The sequence below is a fragment of the Sinocyclocheilus anshuiensis genome, unplaced genomic scaffold (assembly GCF_001515605.1).
Source record: "Sinocyclocheilus anshuiensis isolate Anshui unplaced genomic scaffold, SAMN03320099.WGS_v1.1 scaffold1049, whole genome shotgun sequence".
Lineage (NCBI taxonomy): Eukaryota > Metazoa > Chordata > Actinopteri > Cypriniformes > Cyprinidae > Sinocyclocheilus > Sinocyclocheilus anshuiensis.
In genome coordinates this window covers 1,111,915-1,136,807 of record NW_015557197.1, presented here as the reverse complement: position 1 = coordinate 1,136,807, position 24,893 = coordinate 1,111,915, and the positions used below count along the sequence as shown (strand labels likewise).

General features: G+C 36.7%; 2 protein-coding genes across 2 annotated transcripts in view; one reads left to right on the top strand and one right to left on the bottom strand.

Moving 5' to 3' along the window:
* The window catches only part of LOC107678822 (centrosomal protein of 85 kDa-like), a 72,446-nt gene that overhangs the window by 18,470 nt on the left and 29,083 nt on the right, over window positions 1–24,893 (top strand). The window contains 3 exon segments of the mRNA XM_016474227.1: window positions 15,816–16,147; window positions 18,226–18,459; window positions 20,892–21,002. Of these exon segments, the coding sequence (XP_016329713.1) occupies window positions 15,816–16,147; window positions 18,226–18,459; window positions 20,892–21,002 (677 nt within the window).
* Window positions 16,434–24,893, bottom strand: part of LOC107678843 (cardiac phospholamban-like) — a 10,551-nt gene continuing 2,091 nt past the window's right edge. Inside the window, exons 2-3 of the mRNA XM_016474262.1 lie at window positions 18,221–18,513; window positions 16,434–16,884 (exon numbers count right to left, since the gene is read on the bottom strand). Of these exons, the coding sequence (XP_016329748.1) occupies window positions 16,866–16,884; window positions 18,221–18,375 (174 nt within the window). The 5' untranslated portion in view covers window positions 18,376–18,513 and the 3' untranslated portion in view covers window positions 16,434–16,865. The remainder of the gene's footprint in view (window positions 16,885–18,220; window positions 18,514–24,893) is intronic.

Genomic DNA, 24,893 nt, shown 5'->3' with positions numbered 1-24,893 from the left:
TAGTTTTGTCACCTGACCTGTATTCAGCGCGTTGATTCGCTAAAATGGACTTATTGGCTTCTGTTCAAAAACAACAAGGGTGCTTGTCGGCTTCTGCAGTAAAACGTGAACTCGAGTTGCCTTGAAAGTGGACAAAACGGCTTTTTTGACAAAACGTGTTTAGGGTTCAGACTAGGGCTGGGTGATATAGCTAAAAAATTTATCAACGATATAATGTTTCATATCGTTCGGTATCAGTAATTATTGAAATTTCTTTTGACCTTTTTTAAAACAAAAAGCAATGTTTAAATTTAACCACTGTATTTATAGTTAACACAATTTATTGAGACAAACAACAAATATCTTTTGTTTTAACAATCAAACACAATAAAAATTCAACAAATCTTTATTCACAATCTCCTCATCACAGGCAGGCACAGCACTCATTTCAGCATGTGTTTGTGTGTGCTGTCTGCGTCACTCATAGCACATGCCTATATCGTGCGCTATATCGAACAATTTTTCTATCGATATCGAAGAAGGTGTACCATCGATAAATATCGATACCGTTTTATCGCCCAGGCCTAGTTCAGACCGCGCTATATGTGGAGAATAATGCACGGCAATCAGCTCATTTTTTTTAAAGTGGCGTTTATCGGTTTTTGCAAATGAACTCTCCATATGTGTGTGCACATGTGTGCGCGTGTGCGCGCGTGTGTGTGCGTGTGCGTGTGCGTGTGTGTGCTATCTGAGCTATTGCAATTTTAAGAAGACATATAAAGTAAAAACCGTTATAATTTATTCGGGGCTTCCTTATGACTAACTAGTTGACTAATTGTTCAGACGGCATGCAGACTAATTGATTTTCAGCATCTCTAAACATAGATGTGGAAGCAAGACTTTTTGTTTACTTTTGCCGCATTGAAACATGAGTCATATCGCCACCCTCATAGAAAACAGAATGAAATCCAGTACTGCTTTGCAAAAAGGATAATCCTCTTGCCTTAAAGGAACCAGATAAGAGCTTTCAGTCCTTCAAACACTGCAAGATGTAGTCCTGTGGAAGAACCTTCCCGCTGAGACTGGGTAATTTCTCTAATTATGTACTAAGGGCCAGGCTCACAAAAGTAGGTTAGCACCTCTTATCGACAGCTATAGAACATGTCGTTTTTGACTTCGTGGAAAGATCACTAGTGCATTTTAGCAAGTTAACTTTATCCATAATTGCATAATGATATGAAACGTCACCTGTACTCCCAAAGACCACACATACGAAGCGATTCATGTTAAATCTGGTGCTTTACTACAGGAAGGAAACTATTTGGGCTTAATGGCTCTTTCCACATATCCGGAACGAAGTTTTGCTTGACTTTTCCATAGTGAAATTCATTGAAAAAGGGAAAGATCAAGTCTCAGTTATATTATGTAATGTTGTTTCTCTAAGTCATATTTCACACTGTTAAACTCAGCATTTGTGGTTGTTGTAACTCAAGTCTGCTAGATACTGCACAGTTGTGTAGTCAATATAGTTTGACATGAGCACATTAATATTAATTTAAAATGTTATGTTTCTGCTCAATTTTCACTACCGTTCAAAAGTTTGAGATTAGTTTTATATACACATTTATATATTGTAAAGTCTCTTATGCTGACATGGCTGATTAATTTGATCAGAAATACAGTAATATTGTGAAATATCATTACAATTTAAAATAACCGTTTTCTATTTAAATATATTTTAAAATGTAATTTATTGTTGTGATGACAAAGCTGAATTTTCAGCATAAATACAGTCTTCAGTGTCACATGATCCTTCAGAAATCATTCTAATATGCTGATTTGCAGCTCAAGAAACTTTTTTAATGAGTTTTGATGAATAGAAAAATTCAAAATAACAGTATTTATTTGAAATGAAAATATTTTGTAACTTTTATAATGTCTTTGCCGTCACTTTTGATTGATTTAATGCATCCTTGCTGAATTAAAGTACTAATTACCTTAAAAACATTTATCTGACCCAAAACTTTTGAACAATAGTTTTTAGACCTGTTTTTTTTTTTTTATAATGAAGTATAAGCTTTGTTGGTCTGTGAAATGTATAGCTCTTTAATTGATTGGAGTTTAATTGATGAAAGACCTTGGATGTAGAAAAGGAGAGTGGCTTCTGTTGTAATGAATGAGGTCAGCAGCTAATCCTCTCTCATCTCAAAACCAGACTGGTTTATTCTCGTCCTGTCGGGCCTATTTTACCATTTTATCCCAAACTGTTCCATATGTTATCTGGCACAGCTTAGCCATAAAGGGACCTTGTACATAGACCTTCCTTTATGTTGACCTCCTTTCATCTGTTTGGGAATCACATGTAAGCCATTACGACTGTAATGATGGCCCTTTTGTGGTGAATGTGATCCTGTGCGTTAGGTCTCTGTTATTGTGCTCCCCGAGGGCTGGAACGTCTGTCATCAGACTCCAGCTGCAGTGTGCTTGAGTGTGAGGTCTGGAGTGATGTTTGTGTGAAAACCATCACAGAGAACTGTTGGATAGTTACTCTTTACTTTGCAGGTCTAGCCAATGAAAACCAGACAATTTGAGGCACAACGTGAAAAGAAACGGATGAGCTGCATATTTAGATATATCAAGTTGTACGACCCAACATCAAAGGCATATTAGAGAAATAATAATGCAGGTTTGCTTTTGTTGGTTTCTTAATTGCTACCTAATAATCTTGTGTAATCGTTCTTCCGTGATCTGCAGCGTTTTTCAATTGAAGGTCAGAGTGCCGCATGATGACTTTTTATGAGTTCATCTGGTTTTCTTGTTTGTTTGGTAGAGAAAAAAGCTTAAATGCTAACCTTTTTAGTCTGATTTTGTATAGTAATTGACCAAGTGAACAGTTTGATTGCAAACAGTATATATTAAAAATTGGATATTTGTAGAAATGTTTTCTTTCCTAAAAGCTACTATTGGTTAACTGAGCTATAAGGTTAAGGTATACTTTATATAATATACATTTTGATCACTGTTGGCATATTTGTATGTAGTCATAAAAATGTAGTTTTAAATAAATGAAAAAGTAATAGGCTAATAATTTAGGTTTTTTAAGTGATTCATTTAATAGTAAATTATTTTGACTTTTTTTTATTCATTTAAAAATAAACATTTATATTTAAAAAATGAACAATAATTTACTTTCAAATGAATAAAATGAATACTATATAAAAATAAAAAACTACTAAATTAGTATTACTATTAAAAATCAATTATTAATTTAATTTTATAAAAGTAAACAAATTACAAAAGTAAATAATAATTTTTTATTCATTTGAAATGTATCTATTTATTTAAATTAACAATTATTTAATTTTATATTAAAAAAAATAATATATATTAAATATATTAGTATAGAAAATACATTTATTTTTTTTAATTATTACATTTCATTTAAAACACTTTAAGTAAAAAATAATATATATTATAATTTTTTACTTGGTGTTTTAAATTAAATGTAATAATTAAATTGTCCTGAAATTTTCCTCACCCCGTCCAGTAAATGCTGTCTGCATTACCTCGAGCTCATGAATGAAATGAGACACGCTGTGCAAGGAGAGAGGGTATGAAAGAACATGTATGATGAATGAGAAACCGCCGCTTGCTAGTACTGTATTACGTACTTTATCTCAAAGGAAGGAGGTAAACGAATTACACCGGAGCAGGATGCAGCTCAGGCAGACTTATGTCTACTGGATATGGATATAGATCAATATGAATGCAGCCATAGTCCTGTCTTTGCTTTAAAACAAGCTGCTGATGGAAGGATGTGAAAAACCACACAGGAAGGGATTGTATCATTGATGCTTTAGAGAGGAAGAGATTGATCACTTCCTCATGAAAATGAAAGACATTAGAGAGAATATGATGAGCATGAGCTGTCATTTATGTTGCTTAAAAAATGTGTTTATGTAAGTTTTATATTTTTTCCCTAATTCCCAAGTTTTTTTTTTTTTGTTAAAATTTTTCTGGATTTGTTGCCTCCCAACCCATTTTATTTTTTTCTGCATTCCTTTTAAAAGGTTAAATTAAATTGATGTAAAAGCATGTCTAAATAATTGAAATAATAAAACATATACAATTTAAAAGCAATTTATTAAAAGTTAAATAGAAATTACATTTCAGGGCCCTATGAAATCCATTTTATTTTTCCCAAATTCCATGTTTTAAAGATTCAGTTTTAATAGTTTCATATTTAAAAAATAAAAAAGCATGTCAATTCATAAAGTTGAAAGATGTATTACACTTTTTACAGTAATAGGGCCCTATCATATTCTGTGTAGTTTGTTTAATTGTTTTAAGGACTTATGTAGTAATATAAGTTTATTAGGAAAAGGCATAAAACATTAGCAATTTTATTAATCTTTTAAAATGTCAACAAATAAAAATGAACAATTCCTTTTATTTTTTGCTGAACAAAGTGCTGCAGAGGTTTACTGTTCAAATGAAAACGTGTGATATTCCTTAAAACATTTTTTAAAAAATTAATTTTTAATATTGTTATTTTTAAAAAGCACATTTTAATATATTTCAGTCACAATTTCTTCAAACAAACTTTTATTTTGACTTTTATTTTGTGATGACATTTGAGTTTCTGTGTGTGTCTGATGACAGTGAGTCCATATCGTAATTTGATTAATTAATTGTACGGCCCTATTTTGATTTATTCATCCAAAATTCAACAAATTCTGGATTACATGGATTCCACAGTGCAGAAATCATAGGGCCCATGATCCACTATTATGGTAGTTTGTGAGTGACTTTGCACAATTGCCGTCTCTTTTCATAACAAGATCAAGTGGCATGTTAGCACTCCGTGTTCCCTCGAGGACGTACAAAAACATGCGCACAGACACCATGTAATGGCTCAGCATTTCTGTTCCCAAAGCTGATAATTAGCCTCACCAGTTTGAAAACACACTCCTTAATGCTCTGCTGAGGCCTGTGTTTTTTCAGCTTAGAGTTTAACTGCTGTGCTCCTCCAGGTTGAACCATTGTGTTCATGTTTACTATGCTGTGTTAATGGCTGGAGGAGATTACACACTGCCATCTGTCTGTCTGCTCACTAACACCAACGTCAACAAGCCAGTACACAGTCTCCAGTCACTTTTAGTGTATAGAAAAGGTGGAATGTGGTGGCACTGGCAGTGTGAATGTTCTGCTAAACATCTCCTTTTGTGTTCCATGGAAGAAAGAAGCTTGACTGAATTTTCCTTTCTGGATGAACTAGCACTTTAAACGGTATGCTGATTGTCAGTAATTATCTGTGTGGGGTGGTGTGTTTCTGGAGGCTTCACCGTGACTCGTCTCGGGTGCGTTACATCAACTCTTGCGTGTCACTGTGGAATTCTGAGCAGCTGGTGATGCAACAGCAAGCCGGAAATACTGACTGCTGACAGAACTGACATGTCAGGAAGAGTTTTCCAGAGCCTTGGCTGAGGAAGGATGTCTCCTCTGAGTTTCATAAATCTATCTGTCTGTCTGTCTGTCTGTCTATCTGTCTGTCTATCTGTCTATCTATCTATCGTTCTGTCGTTCTGTCTGTCATTCTATAGTTCTATCATTCTAGTTCTATCCCATGGAAGAAAGAAGCTTGACTGAATTTTCCTTTCTGGATGAACTAGCACTTTAAACGGTATGCTGATTGTCAGTAATTATCTGTGTGGGGTGGTGTGTTTCTGGAGGCTTCACCGTGACTCGTCTCGGGTGCGTTACATCAACTCTTGCGTGTCACTGTGGAATTCTGAGCAGCTGGTGATGCAACAGCAAGCCGGAAATACTGACTGCTGACAGAACTGACATGTCAGGAAGAGTTTTCCAGAGCCTTGGCTGAGGAAGGATGTCTATCGTTCTATCTATCTATCTATCTGTCTGTCTGTCTGTCTGTCTGTCTCTCTATCTATCTATCGTTTTATCTGTCGTTCTAGTTCTATCTATCTATCTATCATTCTATTGTTCTATCTATCTATCTGTCTCTGTCTCTATTTATCTATCGTTTTATCTGTCATTCTAGTTCTATCTATCTATCCTTCTGTCTATCATTCTATCTATCTATCTTTCTATCTATCGTTCTGTCTATCATTCTATAGTTCTATCTATCATTCTATCATTTTATCTGTCCTAATTTTATCTATCGTTCCGTCTGTCTATCTATCATTCTATCATTCTGTCTCATTCTATAGTTCTATCTATCGTTCTATCATTTTATCTGTCGTTCTATCTATCGGTCTATCATTCTGTCTGTCATTCTATAGTTCTATCATTCTAGTTCTATCTATCTGTTGGTCTATCGTTTTATTCCATCTGACGAGAATCTGTGAAAGGTTCAAGCCAGTCACCTGTGATTGTCATGTGACTAATTTATCTACATTAATGATGTCACCTAGGTTGTACAGTGCCCTTATATGTCGTGAACAAGTAATAATCACTGTGTCTGATTTCAACTTGCCATTTTTGTCTCCATATTTCTGTTACCCGAATCCATCACTGATTCAAGAAGCACCCATCATGTCCTTCTCTATTTTTAATATGCCTAATCTTTTATTAGACGTGTCTTGGCCCGGGGCCCTTACGAGAATGGCCCTTGAGTTCCGTGTTGGTCCCCAGCAACCGTCTTTTTGGCACCAGGCTAATGGTGATAGATGTGGCAGTGAAACCTAAGAGCAGTTGCTAAATATGTGCTAATGTGGTAAGACCATCAAGTCCACACTATGGCGGCACACGCTTGACAACTGACGTCAGAGTGTGTTGTGATACTCTAGATATGGAGTACTCACATGTACGCTTACTCATAACCATGTGCAGTTGCTCATTAATGTTGAGCATATATGACCATTATGAGCAACAGCACCATTAATGTAGCATAAAAGTGAAACATGTGGCTTATGTGCTATGTTTCGAGTTTTCTGAAGTTGTATGGCTACTCTGTGTAATGTACAGAACAAAATTTAACCTGCTTTTGATATTTTTCACTTCCAGTTAGTGATGAAACCGAATAATGTGTTGAACTCGAGAACCAGATCAGCCAGAATCAAATGAATCATTTATGAACAAAATCAACAGATTCGTTGAATTGAAGTTTTCATTTGAAGTTTCACTTCAAGCCAATGATTTAATGACCACAATTATAAATTCATCACTATATTCTCCAGTGGCAATATTCAATTCAATTCAAGTTTATTTGTATAGCGCTTTTCACGATACAAATCGTTGCAAAGCAACTTTACAGCAAATTACGTTTCTACAATATTTAGTGGTAGCTTATCAGTGGTGATTGTCAGTTAATGTACATATGGCAGAAATGTACGGAAAAATCAATTAAAGACGTAATCAAACAGACGATGAACACTATTAACAGCAATTATTATATGATGCAATCAAACTTATAGCAAAATTTGGTAGTTCTGTATGTTGTTTCAGGGTTGGCATCATCTGAGGTCCTATGAGGGGTTGGCATCATCTCTTCTCATGTGTTCTGGATCCAGACTGAAGCTTGTGTAAATCCTAGTTACCACGGGATGTCAAAACATATAATGTATAATATGGAAAACATGTTCAATAGAGGAATCCTGTGAAAAACGCAGTGATCTCGTTCTCATTGATCTGTCGTTCTGGTTTTCATCTTTTTTTAGCTTTACCGCTCAAAGTTGGCTTCATGCTGTTACGTAACAATTCTGAGAATGTTCACTTGTTAGCAAGCACTAAATAAAAATAAACACGCGTGTTCCAGCTGCGAGCAGCTGTGAGGGGTTGATTGACTCGCTGAGAGGGTGGCTGAAATAACACAACTTTCTGCTTACTCTGGCTCAGGGAAATGATTTCTCTTGAAGACACGTTTGGACACAGATTGCAGATGTTTTCTAACAGTGTCCATGTGGACATCATGCTAATCAATGTCACTGAGGAGGATGCTGGTAGTGGACAGCTGTTGTGAAATGACACTTATGGCATAAGGGTGTTAGAACACTGTGTGTGTGTGTGTCTATCTATCTATCTATCTATCTATCTATCTATCATTCTGTGGTTCTGTCTGTCGTTCTATGGGTCTATCTATCATTCTATCTGACCTTTTATCTAGCATTCTGTCTGTTGCTCCATCTATCTATCAATCCATCCATTCATCCATTGGCCTATCTGTCTGTATTTCCTCTAAATTAGTATGTATCCATCTGTTCATCCATCCATCATTATACCACTTTTTCTTCCTCTTCTATTCCTCAGAGAAATCTGTCAAGTAAGAGAACATGCTGCAAATTCAGATGGTATTGCAAGAAAAAATGTTTTTAGTCATTTATAAATGGCTGGATCTCAGTAGGAAGAGCATTGTAGATTTTATCCTTCCATCCATCCATTCATCCATCCATTTTTCTTCTGAAGTATCAATCTGTCCATCCATCCAACCATCAATTGATTCATCCATCCATCCATTTTCCTCTAAAATATACATCCATCCATCCACCCATCCATCCATTCATCTATCTTTCCTCTAAAGTATCCATCCATCCATTCCTCTTTCCTCTAAAAGATCTATCCATCCATCCATTTTCCTCTAAACCATCCATCCATTCATCCTTGCGTCCATCTTCCCTTTAAAGTATCCATCCATCCATTCATCTATCTTTCCTCTAAAGTGTCCATCCATCCTCCAAGTATCCATCCATCCATTTTCCTCTAAACCAGTGGTCACCAACCTTTTTAGGCCCAAGATCCCTGACCTCGGCCTTTATGAAAGACGAGATCTACCTATTGAAGAATTGATAGAACAATGTGGAACCAATTAAATAAGAAACGAATGTTTAAAAAAAACTTCCAAAATCACCTTAGATAAACGGCAAATGTCAACAGGCTTTTCAAAATACTGCCAAACAGGCGCTTTTGTATTTTGTTTCGAAACTAAATAATCCGCGATCGTCTTGTCTGTCTCACCCCACTCTTCTTGTCAGTCAGCTCGACTCACTCTCCTCACTGGATAAATGAAATCTGATCTGTGATGCCGAACTCTCGTTCGGCACGCTGCATTGAGCAGCCACGTTCAGTTTTTAATTGTAGTGTCTGTTCTTTTACTGAACTAAATGATTTTTATTACTATAAAAAAATCAAAACGGCGGTGGGCAAGTGACGTAACCGGTGTTGTGGCTTAACAACAGTATCCCCGTCAGCACTGTCTATTGCGGCAAGCCTACCATGCGTCCATCTTTCCTCTAAAGTATCCATCCATCCATTTTTCCTCTAAAGAATCCATCCATCCATTTTTCCTCTAAAGTATCCACCTATCCATCCATCCATCCATTCCTCTTTCCTCTAAAAGATCCATCCATACATCCATACATTTTCCTCTAAACCATCCATGTGTCCATCTTTCCTCTAAAGAAGTGTTTCTCAACCCTGGTCTTGGGCGCCCCCCAACACTGCACATTTTGTATGTCTCCCTTATCTGACACACCCATTTCAGGTCCTGGAGTTTCTTTGAGCTAATGAGTTGAATCAGGTGTGTTTGATTAGGGAGGCACACAAAATGTGCAGTGCTGGGGGGCACCCAGGACCAGGGTTGAGAAACAGTGCTCTAAAGTATCCATCCATCCATTTTTCCTCTAAAGTATCCACCTATCCATCCATCCATTTTTCCTCTAAAATATCCATCCTCAATCCAAAGATTTTTGAGAGAAATCTGTCACAAGTAAGTCAGGTAAGAAAACGTGCAGGCGGTATTGCAAGAAGAAATGTTTTTGATTATTTACAAATGGCTTGATCTCCGTAGGAGGAAGAGCTTTGTAGATTTCGGTGACCCACATTTCAGAATCCCACAGATACAAACACACACGGCACTGCATTTATCACAGCGCATCTGACAGAAACACGGCAAGAAACCCAAATCACATGAAAGTGCACAGACCTAAACATGTCGATTCAGCCTAGGGAGACGTCAACCAATCATAGATCAGCCCACCCTGATTCTTCCTCACCGCTGCTATCATGAGCTTCAACACCCAACTGATTTCACTTGAAATGTTTTGAATCTGAGCCTGATCTGTACCATGCTAATCGATTGCATAGACTAATCTCAAACCTGGTTGTCACATTTATTCAGCACTGATAAATAGCAGACGCTCATCAGTGGGTTGTCCCCCCCTCTGCTGGGAATTCTGGGACTGGAGCACCCGTAGCCCAAGGATTCAGCCGTCCTGGTTTGCTCTGCCTCTCTCTCCTCCACCCCAATGTAAATTAGAACCAGATGAGGTTATTCTGGGAGGCTTAATCCAACCTCTCTGGAATGGCCCGTCCGGCCCGTTTTATGACACTGCACTTCCAAATGCAAGGAGGTTTAGAGACCACTTGACTATATAAGGATAGAGAGTGAACATGTTGTACAGTAAAATTATTTTGTCATGTTGAAAACGGCAGGTTTTCGGTATGAAATCATAGCATGTGCATAAAATAGTTCATTATATCAGGTTTATGTTGTTCTTTTCCATTTTAAAGAGCTGTATGTGTGTTTTCCACATAAACATGAAAAATTAGTCTGTCGCATTTTTACGCCTCCTCATTTGTTCATTTGCTCATTTGCAGACAATGTAAGAAACTGCATTTGTTTATTTGCATTTAGTGCTAAAACCAGAAGCATTTCTTAGCTGTATGCTCTTGCAATTTGTCACGGTTTCATATTGGAGTAAATTTACACTGCACAAGTATTTTCACTTCTTGGTTTTTGTTTTGCTTTACCTTTCCTAAGAGATAGTGAAGCCGTTATGAAACCATGCCATAAAAGTAACCAGTTTTATGGTCTTAGTTTGTTCATTTACATTGCATTTTGAAGGCTCAACAAGTTCAGAAAGCATTGAAATCCCCATTTACACCTGATATCAACATCCATCTCGGATGACCTTGGTCATCCAGTAGTCAAAAACACAAATGATCGTATTTTATTGTAGTCCTCACACGATTGTTGCACTGGAAGCAAAAGCGAGAGTAGTCTTGTCAGTCTGGAAAACCAGGTAATTCCCTGTGATTTGTTTGGCAGTGTTCGATTACTGTATGTGTGTACAATATGTGCACATTTGCAAGAGTGGCGTCTCTTCTGTGGAATGTGCCGTCTCAGTTCTGCTCTGTGTCCAGATGGTCTTCTGTTGGCAGACACACTCATGCCAACAAAGAGCCGTATTGTGCAAACCTCCGTAGAGATGTGCGGCAGTTTACTTTACTATAAGAAGTTAGTTAAGAAGGGTGATTGACTTAAAATTGATATCTAGAGTTCAGAATTCCTTGATATGATCACTGAAAGCCAGTCAGGTGTCTCTAATAGGACTGTGATTTACAGGAGAGTTTCTCAAGGAGCTTTCATAACTAACAGGTACAGTGAGGGAGTAGGTGGGATGTGGATGGAAAGAAAGCTGAATGGTAGAAAAGATATTTTGGGGAGAACAGAATTTTAAAAAGTGCTAAAAATACTGCAACCTGAGTGTCTTATTGCTTTAATAAACGTTAACAACAGCAAATGATAAAATATGCCATAAAATCAATTTTGTTTGTTTTTATTATTACTTAGCAGGACTCCAGACTCATTCTTCCCACTGGTCGCTCTTTTGCGACTAACTTTCTCAGTTGGTCACACAAGCACATGATTTGGTCGCAATCTTTTTTTTTTTTGCGCTACAACAATGCATGCTGATGAACATATATCATAGTTTATAGTTGTATGGAAACGAAAGTGGTTAACATTCAACCCGTTCTTTTTCATCAGTAGTATTATTTGTGATTTGAATTTTGTGAGCGGAAGTTCCTCTTTTGCTGAAAACAAAAAGAAAAGTAAAACTAAAATTGCTGTCGGTGACAGTGCTTGCATGGTTTTTCCCCCCACAAGAATACCAGCATGTTCACCCTTCTCTGGTTTAAGAAGCGGTCTTTTACTTTACTTTAGCTTAAAAACCATCCATCGTTTCCTCAATATTTGCGTCATTTTTGCTGCGCGCACCTTCGCGCTCCTGCTGACGCGGCGAGTATAAACCAGGTTCTACACTCTATAAGTGCTGTGCAGCTCAAACGATTAGCGCGGTTTCGTTATGCTTTCAGTTTCGTTTGCCATTTGATGTTTCTCGTATGCAACAGAAATGGCAGTGCTTAATAAATTGAAAATCGCCGTGGTCACGCCAGTGCAACCGCACACAAAATTTAGTCGCACTGGCAGTAAAAATGGTCGCAGTCTGGAGCCCTGCTTAGTAGTAGTAGTAGTAGTAGTAGTAGTAGTATCAATAATCACAATTTTAATGAACAATTATTACAAATAACACAAATCACAATAAATAATTGCAGGCTGTTTACAGTTGCTGCAGAACAATAATACAGAATTCAATGGATGTGCAGTTATGGGTGTGAGAATACTGAGTCTCATGTGACTCATTTAATCAGATTTCAGAGCTGGAACATTCTGTTTTTTATTATTGTATAAACCGCCTGAGCATCCTTTGAAAAATTTTGATTTCTCATATCTCGCATAACAAAGTGTCCAAAGCAGCGGTCACACATGACAGCACTGATATGATGAGAGCCTCACGGACAGTTGAGCTTCTTCATCTGAATGTCCATATCTCAAGCTTCCTCATGACGGTGATAAAGCCTGTCAGCTCGTCTCAGTGTGACTGTCAGTGCTCTTCACTCTGCCATGACTGCTCATACTGCAGTACACTGACCTCAGACGCTTCCAGTGACCACATCAGCACCTTTCATTTGCTTCACCTCTGCTTCCAATTTATTATTACAGCAGTATTTATTTGAGATATACATTTCTAGATCCTTTTTTGGATTCACATTTCCTGTCATTGTCTGCTGTAGTGTGCTTGGTTATTGCTGGTTTATTTACAGTGTAAAAAATGTTTTGTCATGTACCCTAACATTAGAACATCTAAATGAACTGATTTTATTCAAGTCAAGAAGATTTATTTATTATTCATTAGAGATGCACCGATCGATTGGCCAGGGATCGGAATCGGCTGATTTTCCTCATGATCGGCCCAGATCGGTGATCGGCCGATCCGTCTCGCTTCTTTCCGATTCAGAGCCGATCCGTTTTGTTACCAGCGGCACAGGCAATAATGTCAGCCGCGCATTCTCGCGCTCTTCTCTCTCACACACGTCTCATTCGCTCCGGTTAAATAGTGCTTGTATTGCGCATTATTTTAGTAATTCCCGCAGGTTTCGCACTTACACCAAACGCACGCGCACCACCACTGATCAATATTAGTGGAGTGCACAAGCCACGCTCAGTCTCAAAACGTAGTTTCATAGCTCTCTTTATTCTATTGCATTTATTTGTGCTGTTGTTTGCCATTTTTTTATTTGTTCTTATTTTATTACTGACTTTTTACTTGTTTTTTTATGAAAATAAAACTTTGCGTTGAAGAAAAGTAGATTTTTGTTTGTATATGCTGTCAATTATAGTTCTTAGAAAGAAAATCGGAATCGGCAAAAATCGATATCGGCAGGTCACACTAACAAAAAAATCGGAAATCGGAATCGGCCAAGAAAATTGCAATCGGTGCATCTCTATTATTCATGTATTAATGTGACTACAGTAGATTACACCAATTAAAGGAAAGCAAATAACCTGGATTTATTTATTTTTCAATTCTGACTCTATTTTTTATTAAATTATTGTTTATTTGAAATAGTAGTTATCCCCTTGTTCTGTTTTGATTATTAAAAAAAATAGAGCTTTTTAAAAAACAGGTAGACACATCAGTATAGATTTATAATATTTGCAATGATGTTGACTATTATGGAGAGATTTAGCAGAGATAAATCTTTATAAATAAATATTATTATAAAATACTTTGTGGAATGTTGCAGTAAATAAAATTACTATGCAATGTAGGCGTAAATAAATAAATACATTTAGTAAATGCATAAAAACATGTCATGCTCTATTTCTTTATTTGTACTGACTTTTCATTATGCATATTTATTGAATGCAACATCATTTTATGATATATTGAATCCGCAATATTTTGCTTCAAGGTGTGTAGTTTATTTTGTATATTGTGTGTTTTATTTTTAGGGCTATTTAATGTGGTATTTTGCATACATTTTATTTTACATTTTAAATGATTATTTATTCATTTTTACATTTCATTGTACGTGTATCTATTGCAACATTCCATGACATAGTTTAAAAATATATATTATTATTTTAATTTAGTCTGTTAAATACCTTTATAGACTATTGTACATGTTTCCGCCATATTGGTGCATCCCTTATAAATATAGCTTTAATAATATGCTCGAACAACAATATATATATATATATATATATATATATATATTGCTTTGAATCAAATCGTCATAGGTTTGAAGTCTGGTAGTCTTATATAAGAACAGTATATTTGATGAGTGTTATTCTCCTGCAGTGACTCACAGTCAGATGAGTTCAGTCACTGTTTATCATGAGGTGTTTTCTCACAGAGTTTGTGTTTTTGTTTTTAAAGCATGAAAGAGAGGCTATGTGATCGGGGGAATCCCCTAGTGCATGATGGGATATTGGAGGACTGTGGGCAGGGTCAGTATTAGGTCATCTCCATCCAGTTACTTTCAGTCATTCTAGTCTCTCAGGAAGAATAAAAATGGAATGTGAAATACTTCATTTGTGTTCCAGTATGTCTCATTTCCTGTAATCATCAGAGGCTTGTGTCACTCCAAACGTTTCTGTGTAATACCTTTCAGACAAGGGCGATAAAAACAGTTCTGAGGGGGGGAAAAACTCTGTTCACTTCCACTCTTTCAAATGAGACTTTTCTCTTTTCAGTTGACTGTGAGAAGCATTTGTCTCATTTGTCTGATGCACAGTATATTCAGTTTTTATCCACATGACTGCTTAATTGAACATTTTATAAAAAATAAAAAAAATAAAAAACTTTTTTTTCTTCCCCATTTTTTATTTTTATTTTTCCACTCATTCCAGTCCTCATAAGAGTAATATCCAGTCATTTTAACACTAATTTATAACACTATTGTTTTATTTTATTTATTTTGGTTTTTATTTTCACTCATTTCAGTCTACATAATAATAATAATAATATAAAATTATTTTATCATTATTATTTATTTATTTGTATGTTTGTTTTCACTCGTTCCAGCCCACATAAGAATAATATCCAATCTTAATTAACACTTACTTTATTCTGTTTTATTTCAGCTCTTATAAGAATAATATCCAATCATTTTTAAAATGTATTTATTTATTTATTTATTCGTTCATTTCAGCCCTAATAAGAATAATATCCAACATATTTATTTATTTACTTATTTTCACTCTTTCCAGCCCACATAATAATAATGTCCAATCATATTTGACACTTATGTATAACACTGATTTTATTATATTCTATTTTATTTCATTTCAGCCCTTGTAAGAATAATATCGAATCATTTTTAACACTTGTTTATAACACTTTTATTTATTTATTTATTTTATACTTATTTATAACACTATTTCATTTTATTCTTGGGGTTTATGCTGTTCAGGAAAATGTGTAGTTCATTTCTATTGTAAAGCTTGTTTGAGTTGGTAATAAACTAAGGGAGGTGGATCTTGTAATTTATTGCTGCACTCAGTAGAGGGTGCTCTTTTTCATCCATAACAAGCCAGCTACCTGTTTTCCTACTGACAGCAAAGCAGTGACACCCAGAATGTGTTTACATTCAAACTAAAGTTCTGTTTTCTAGTAACACCTGACCTTAGCAGGAGCATTAACATTGTTAGTTAAGCCTAAAATATAGCCTCTCTTTCTGTCTGTCTCCAGACCACTCCAGCTCCAGCGGCACATTGTCTTTCCAGCCTCTGCGCTCGCAAGGTCCCATCCCCACGGCCCACGTCATGCCATCTCCGTCCAGCTCCAAACTCAGTGTGCCCTCTGCCCCCACCAGCCCCTGGAGCAGCTGCCAGCTCCCTTCTCCCCTCGACAGCCCCCTGGACATGAAAGACCCCCGGCCGGTGCGCCGCTGGTCCTCCCTCACCCGTCTTACCGGCCAGGAAAAGTCCACCCCTCCCGGGAGACCGTCGTACCGCATGGACCCGCACGGATCCCTGGATCGAGGTGTGCTCTACGGCTACCGACAGGACCCTCTTTATTCAGTGCAGGAAAAATACAGATTTTTAATAGTGTCACTGTCAGTGGTGTGCCATGTGATTTGAGTGCTCATCTATATTTTCAGTTTTAATTCATTTGACCATGTACTTGAATCCAAACCTGCTGAAAAGGATCTCATTTTGATCTAAATTCCATTGTTTTGGAATTGTTGTTGGTTTTGAGATGTAACAGGCAGCAACCACTAGAGGGCGCAGTGACACTAGTTTTAACGCCTCAGTTTTTTTTTGTAACTATGTACCAGCATTTTTGAATTTTTTATAATGTTTTGACAGTGAAAAAAAAAATAGAAAGGGGAAAAGTCTACATCAGAAAACTAGCCAATCAGAAACATTCTCTGCCTGTCAATCATTTTGCACAGGTTCATCTGGTCATGTAAGGAACCTTAAATTGGTTTTGGAGGTAGAGAGAGTAGGAGTCTCTGAAACATACGTCCCTCTTATACCAATAATTCTTGTTTCTGACCATTTCAGGTCACCTGAGCTTGACCAGAATCAGCATGAGCAGTAGAACCACAACAATAAGCAGGAAGTTGAGCAGCAGGTTTAGTCCTCGGTTATTGATCAGATCCATAGTGATGGGATGGAGATTTCCTGGGTTGTTCAGCTGTGTCGAAGTGTATCCCGAGTGTGAACGGCCCCAATTGGAGGTTCTTCTTGTTTGCCAGTGAAAAGGAGGATGAGCAGGTTACATCACGCTGGTCTCTCACATGCCGTGGAAAGAGCTAAACATGATTGACAGACTGACATGAGCTTTTCTGATAAGACAGAGTCATATAAACAGACAATAACTGGTTCTCTTAAGGGATAGTTCACCCAAAAATGAAAATGTGTTTATCTGCTTACCCCCAGGGCATCCAAGATGTAGGTGACTTAGTTTCTTCAGTAGAACACAAACGTCAGATTTTCATTTTTGGGGGAACTATCCCTTTAGGTGTTAGTAAACCAGCTTCCTGTGACTGGATCATTGAACTGAATTAGTACAGTGGGAGTATCAGTCAAAAACAGAAACGGCACACTTTTTATTGCACACAAGTGATCATGTAATGTTTTTATTGAGCAAGTGTTTTTCAGTGTGTAACAGAAGACGTGGCTCACAGGTGACATGCAGTGACGGGATACTGGGGATAGTGACAGACACATGGAGAGACATTTGCATGCAGCATAAGTTCACAGTGAAGGCTTGTCAGTTCTTTAAATCGCCCCAGAAAATGGAGCTCCAATCCTGTTTTTGTTGCACGCTGATTTAACTAATTTCTAATCAATTGTGCTGTTAAATCGATTGTACACTATTGTATAAAAGTTTGGGGTCAGTAAGATTTAAAGCTTCTTCTGATCACTAAAGCTGCATTTATTTGATCAAAAATACAGTAAGAACACTAGTAATGGAAAATAGTATTATAATTAAAAATAACAGTTTTCTATGTTAATATAATTTAAAATGTATTTTATTCATGTGACACAAAGCTGAATTTTTAGCATTCATTACTCCAGTCTTCAGTGTCACATGATCCTTCACATGATATTCTTATTTGCTGCTCAAGAAACATTAATATTATCAATGTTCAACAGTTGTGCTGCTTAATATTTTTTGTGGAAGCAGCAATACATTTTTCTCAGTTCTTAGTTTTTTGACAAATTGAAGGTTATAAGAACAGATTTTTTCTAACATTATAAATGTCTTTTACTGTCACTTTTGATCAATTTATTGCATCTATGCTGAACAGACGTTTTCATTTCTTTAAAAAAAATAGAAACAGAACTTACTAACCCCAGACTTTTGAACAGCAATGTAACTATTTTTGTCAGTATTAAATTAAATATGTGTTTAATTATACTCAGTATTTATATTTACTTTATTAATTTTGCCTCGTCCACTGTCTTCTGCTTAGGATACATGTCATGCTGCCTTAGCATTTGGTCCAAATTAAATTAAATTATACATTATCAAATATATTGGCATTTTAATCATCTGACTGTCTAGTTACGACACGATTTGCCCCTATGTACAGTCCTTCGCCCTCATTGGCTAGTGGGAAACCTGTTGCCCCTCCCGCTTACATTAGCAAGACAATGATGTAGATGAGCAGCAGGCAGATGAGGATGAGGCAGAAGTTGACGAAGAGCTCCTGCATGTTTTGCTTGGCCTGCTGGGGAATCTCCATGGTGGACGCCCGCCGAATGGCCGCCCGCGTGATGTGCTGCACCTTCTCCATGTCGAGGAGGGGTGGGTGGGACGGATTAGTGCGGAGGAGAGAGGAAGAAGGACGGCAGTACCGCGAGGTGGAGTGGAGAGCCGTGTGAGGAGGAAGCAGTGCTGGTTGTTGTGGTGATGGAGGACGTGATTCGGTTGGCTGAGGGAAAGGAGCAGGAGATGAAAGAGTGAATGTGCATGCAGATTCACACGTGTCATGCAGGTTTGGTAGATGTTTCAGAAGATTTTGACACCATATAGCGTCCTTAAAGCGATAGTTCGTCCAAAAATGAAAGATCTATCATCATTTACTCACCTTCATGTCATTCCAAACCTGTATGACTGACTTCCTCTGCAGAACACAAGAGAAGATATTTTGAAGAACATTGGGGTCCAAATAACATGGACCTCTGAATATCTTATTTTGTGTTCTGTAGAATGGGTAAAGTAACTGATTATATGTAATCTGAATTCCATATTCAAATTCAAAAGTAATCTAAAAGTAGTCTGATTATATTACCTAAAATGTGTAATGTAATGGATTACGTTACTAACTACAATTTTTGCCATGTAATTTGGAATCCGTAACGGATTACAATTTGTAAGTAATTGTAAAAAGTAACCCAGCTCTGTCTGCCATTTTCTTTTTTGGATGAACTATCATTTTAAAGGTCATTTCACATGATTAGCATTATAGAAATGTAAAAGGCCACTTGGACTTTCACATGTTTTTACGATGTAGCAAGAAATTGTCAGGTTTGTACAGTGTGAACGTACAGATTTGAACTTGGAACAGGAAAAACGTTGATTGTTTCAATGCATCACAAAAAGATTCACAAAATTTTAGTTAAAGAATGATGGTACTATGACTACAAAGAAATAGACTGAATTATGGTGCATTAACGTTCAAGATATCTTCATACATTTTAAATTATAAGTTCAATTTATAAGTTAATAAAAAGTAAATAAAAACATATTTTTAATCATTGCTTGTTGTATTGTACTGAGACTAAATTGTTGTATACACTACTATTCAAAACTTTGAGGTCAGTAGGATTTTTTAATGAAAGAAGTCTCTTATGCTTAACAAGTCTGAATTTGGTGAATATTAAAAATACAGTAAAAGCAATAATATTGTGACATTATTACAATTTAAAATTTTTTTTAATGCACTTTGTCAATGTTGAAAACAGCTGTGCTGCTTAATATTTTTGTAGAAACGGTCATTCTGTATTTATTTCAGTATACTTTGATGAATAGAAATGAACAGCATTTATTTGAAATAGAAATCTTTTATAACATTATAATTGTCTTCATGGTCTTTTGATTTTATTTATTTCAATGTAATGCATTTTTGCTGAATAAAGCAATGCATTTCTTAAAAAAAAAAAAAAAAACCCGAAATCTTACTGACCCCGAATATTTGAACAATAGTGTACACTGTGAGACTTTTCCGTTGATCATCAGCTGTGCTTTAAAAGGTCAGAGGTCAAAGTTGAAGTAGTTTGAATGGCGCACACTGTCACTGACTCTTTGTAGCATTCAATGCATTTGCCAACCTTGATGCAAGTCAGATGAAATGGCTTTTAGTCTCAAACAGAGCATGTCTATTATCGCGATACATATTGATATTGAATTATTGTCCAGCCCTACTATGCCCTAAATTGTTAAGTTTCAGATGTGTCACCTAAAAGAAAGATGCTTGACAGGTTCCTAAAATTAAAACCCCAGGGGTTTCGGTTCGTCTGGGTTCTTCTTTCAGAGTGGATTTTAACAGTCTTAAGCCCTGTTCACACCAAGAACGATAACTATAAAGATAACGATATTGGCGTCCACACCAGCGAACGATATCGTCTGTTTATTGTAAGCGCACATGCGTCTGCCGCTTTAAATTCTTGAGCTCGTTACAGCAGGATGGATTCTGATTGGCTGTCAGTGTTTTATCGTTCATTAGCTGGAAAAAAATCGTTTTGAAAGTGATCACAACGATATCGTTCCTCTGTATCGTTATCGTTATAGTTGTGGTGTGAACTATGCTATTCTTTAATATTGAGAACGATTTTTAGAACTATATCTTTATCGTTATCTTTATAGTTATCGTGCTTGGTGTTAACGGGCCTTTACTCTTGCTTAGATGCACTTGTACAAAGCCTTGGTCTATCATACTTTGAGTGCAACGTCATTAACCTATTATTATTGAACGATTGCTAGATGAGACTTCAGCAGCACATATTGTGTCTTTATATAACTGTCTTTGCGGTGTAGGAGTGAGCTTATTTCTTTTCATTGTCCCGTCTTGGCTCTGAGTAAATAGAAAGAGGTGGTTTCAGAAAGACGTTTTATATTGATGATTTTACATGTGTACAAAACAGCCTAAATCAGGATTTAGCACTTCGCCTCCAGAAAGATTAGATGAAGCCCTGTTTTCACTGAAAGATAAAGTGGCCTTGATTATAAATCTTTGCGTATTAGCGGAGCTCTCGTCTTAGAAGAGCTTATCTCGCTCTTTCAGACTGCTGCTCATTCCTGTCTCCTCAGATCTGTAGGGAGTTCTGTCTTACGGATGCATTCGGCAGCATCGTGGACGCAGAAGCACCTGTGGCCTGTGTTCTCATTGGCCGCTGTGTTGCGTTATCTGCTTCGCCCGCAGTAAGGTTATTCTTAGGAATGACCTTTGGCGGTCGCAATATTCCACTGAAACCGTGGCCAGGACTTACCCAGAATCCCTCAGGAGCCGGACTCTATTTTACCAAGTACAACTTATCACCAAGAGAGTCATGAAGGCCTGGGATGATGTTGTTGTTGTTGGATATGTAGGCCGTGACTACTTTAGCCTAATGGGAAACAGGATGTGTAGGATTGGTTGTTTTGGTAATGACCTGTCTGATCGTGCTTGACAGAAACCTGTTCCTTTGCAACAACTTGTAAAGACATAAAACAGGCCTTTAATGGCGTGCATGGTATGTTCAACAATTTATGCATTTCCACAATTTATGTTGTTTAAATGGCTTCTTGACAGGAAAATGGCGTACTTCTTGTTTTAGTCTGTTCCACTTTAAATTAGGGATGGGTCACTGTTGTTAACTACAACAACTGACTAATATGTAAGTCAGGTTGACTAGTTTTTGATTTTGCATTTTCTTTTTTCTATTAATATTTTTAGCAGCTACATCAATTGACGTGCTTTCAGTGTGCGGCTTTTTAACTGTTTACTTTGTGTTGTTTTGAACACCTCACACCATGAACATTGGGTTTTTAAGTTGATTTACATTTGAAGTCAAATTAAAACTTGTCTTACAACACAACAGTCCATCTTGTATATGACCCCTAAAAAAATACACCCAGCTGGAGTCACGTACAGCCAAACCCAGCCTAATTAAACACCTCCAAAAGTGTGAATATCAGGACTGGAAGAATGGATATAACTGATAAAATCCTAAATGGTCATGGAAAAACAAAGTGGTGGCAATTTGTATAGTCAATATTTTTCTTTTTATTCTCTCTTCTAAATATGAGTGGGTGATATGACCAAAATCTTAAATCACGATATGAGATTTTATTTCAAGGTAATATCACGATAGAGTTATTTTTGCTTTAAATAAGGTCTTTATGATATCTAAATTTTAGATACCGTAGAAATTTCAGAATTCTTGTCACCAGTGTCAATATCACAAAAAAAGTAATACTAACCTAAATTAAAAAGAAAAAGAAAAAACTCCAGCTCACTGAAGACAAGTAAACAGTCGGCGATTAAATAAGAATTGGAAACTAATTACAAGCAATAGGACAAAAAACTACAATAGAACAAATAAATAAGAAATGCTACATACATTGTATAAAGTATAATCAAATGTATAAAATCACTGCATATTCTTTACTGTGTAAATTAAATATATATTTCTTCTTATTAAAGCTACAAAAATGATTCAGTCAAGAGCACTGAGAGATTTTCTCTCTTTTGTTGTTTGATTAACATAAAAGACAGAAAGCGGGAATATTAGACTGCTGTCACTTTAAGAGCTGCCCGGATCCAAAATACTGTTACACGTTTTCTTTCTCAGCAGTTTGCTTTCACTTAAAACCTAAATTACTGTGTTTACGAGGATGCTTGCAAAGCTGGGCATTTTGACACATAAAAGTGTGTATTTAACCTTTCAAGGCCTAAAGCAGCAAAAATAACTCAGTTCAATACTCCCACACTCCGTGACAGTGCTCAGAAACAGTGCGCGCATATAGCGAAATGAGTTCTCTTTCGCTGCTGGTTGTGTTTCAATGGCTTAAAATCACTTGTTTTTAAACCGCAATGCTTAAAACCGCAAATTCCACGGTTGACAAATTCCTACCGATTAATCGTGTCTATTGTATATTGGCCACCCCTAGTTTTAATTATTTTACTAGAAATTACTTTGTCACTTTTTTTGTGATCTTTATGCAATGATTTTTAAAAATCTTCATCACAAACTAGGGCTGGGATAATAAATCGAAGCATCGAGAAATGATTCTGCATCGATTCTGAGATTTTCCGAAGGCATCGCGATTCTTTCGTGAATCGATTCTGAGCTTAGTTTTTAACAGCAGATGGAACTGCGTGCTTTAGAAATAGCCGTATTCTGCTTGCTTCCAGTTACTTACACACGCACCACTTGAACCCAAAATAATCATTCATAAAGTTTGAAAAGGTTGAAGCGAATTACAAGGATGTTCACAGTGGGCTGTGTTTACATTAATATTGCATCATAAAAGCCGACGTTCAAGTACATTTAACCACTTACATTACTCAGCCGAACGCACAAGCGCTTTTCTTCGTGAGCATTTGAGTGTGCGGTTAAAAACTAGCCTAGAGCGCCATCTGCTGTTAAAAACTAAGCTCAGAATCGATTCGAGAGAGAATCACGATGCATTCCGAAAATCTCAGAATCGATCCACGAATCGCAATACATCGATTTATCGTCCCAGCCCTACAAACAACTGGAAAATTTGTGGTAAAAATCATGAATCCTAGCAATTTATTGGTCAGAAAGTTTGGGAAACCTGTATACAGAGCTTCTGTAAGACCGGTCAACTAGTTGTTCAAACAACTCACCAAGACGACACTATTTAAATTGTGATTTTGGACATCCCTACTAGAGTTGGCTGTTTTTGTTTAATGATTGAAGGAAAAACACCTGAAAAGTCTTAGGAAAATGGTTTGTTTGAAATGTTAATAATTGGAGGGTTTGCATTGTGTATTTTACTCAGTATAAGTCTTAAGAGTCTCATCTCAACATGAAAAGCCATGTTTTCAATGTTTTGTCAGCGGAATGATTGACACTAAGCTACAGAAAAGTACAACCTACACTTCCCCACCGCTTGTTTTCATAGTGATTCTTGCGTCCAGCTGACCGGTGTCACTGAACAAAGACGTTAAGTGTACGAGTGACTGACAGTGAAGCCTGGAGTGGAGCAGTCCATTCAGGCGCCCAACACAGGCCGCACGTGACACAGAGGAGATAAACCTGCTGCTGGTGACGACAGGCTTTGGAGAGATGTTTGTCAACACCACAGGGCACCAGAATTCCAGCACCCTAGTTAGCTAGTCAGGAGTCATGTCCGCATTTACCGCTGGGAATGATAAGATAATTAACAATCTCCTTAGGAGGGTATCGAGCAGGTCATATGTTTAAGAGACCCTTCCTCGTATGGCTATTCAACTCTCTCAAGTCATCCTTTGGCAAAAAATGTCAACTCGTCTGCACTGAAATGCACAGAGAGAGCCAAGAAAGTTGTGAAAAAATAAAACAAGTGGAGCAAAAATAAGATAGAATCGCACCGAAGAAGGAAATCATCTGAAAGGCTGGCTCGGAGATTTCCCAAGCCTGTGCATGCTTATGTGCATATTTTTTACTCTCTGCTGTACAAATAAGTCGACGTGAGGCAGAGCGAGTGCACTCAGTTGGCCTCAATGCTAAACTTTCCATGATGGCATTGTGGAGCAATGCAGTGGGGGTTTTTGTGGCTTGGTGATGCCTCTGAGAGCATGACTCTTAACAGGTAGGACAGTGCCTGTTGAACTGGCTTTAGGACAGACATTTTTGGCCATGCACACTAGGGCTGTGCTGATAGAGTCACATATTGATATTTAATATTTAACTTTATTGCTTTGAAGCTTCAGATCTTTTAGATATAGTATTAATGATATAATTTCTTACAGTTCAGATAGTGAAGAAGTGGGAAGTCTGAAACAAGTGTTGTAGAGATGCAATACTGGACAAAAGTGAAGCAAATCAGTTTAAAAGTCATACAGCAGATTCATTCTCTCACTGAGAGAATTTCACATTTACTGCAGTTTCATTTGCAATACAGTTTTGAAAAAACTTTCAACTTAAAAACGTAAGTTCATCTGCAGCCTTAAACTTTTATAGTTTATATAATTAACTTGGTTGTGCAAAACTTTACTTAAATTACATTAAACTGACTTTACAAAATCAAGTTCAATTTCATAAACGTATTAAAAAAAAAATATTAAACGTATTTATATATATATATATATATATATATATA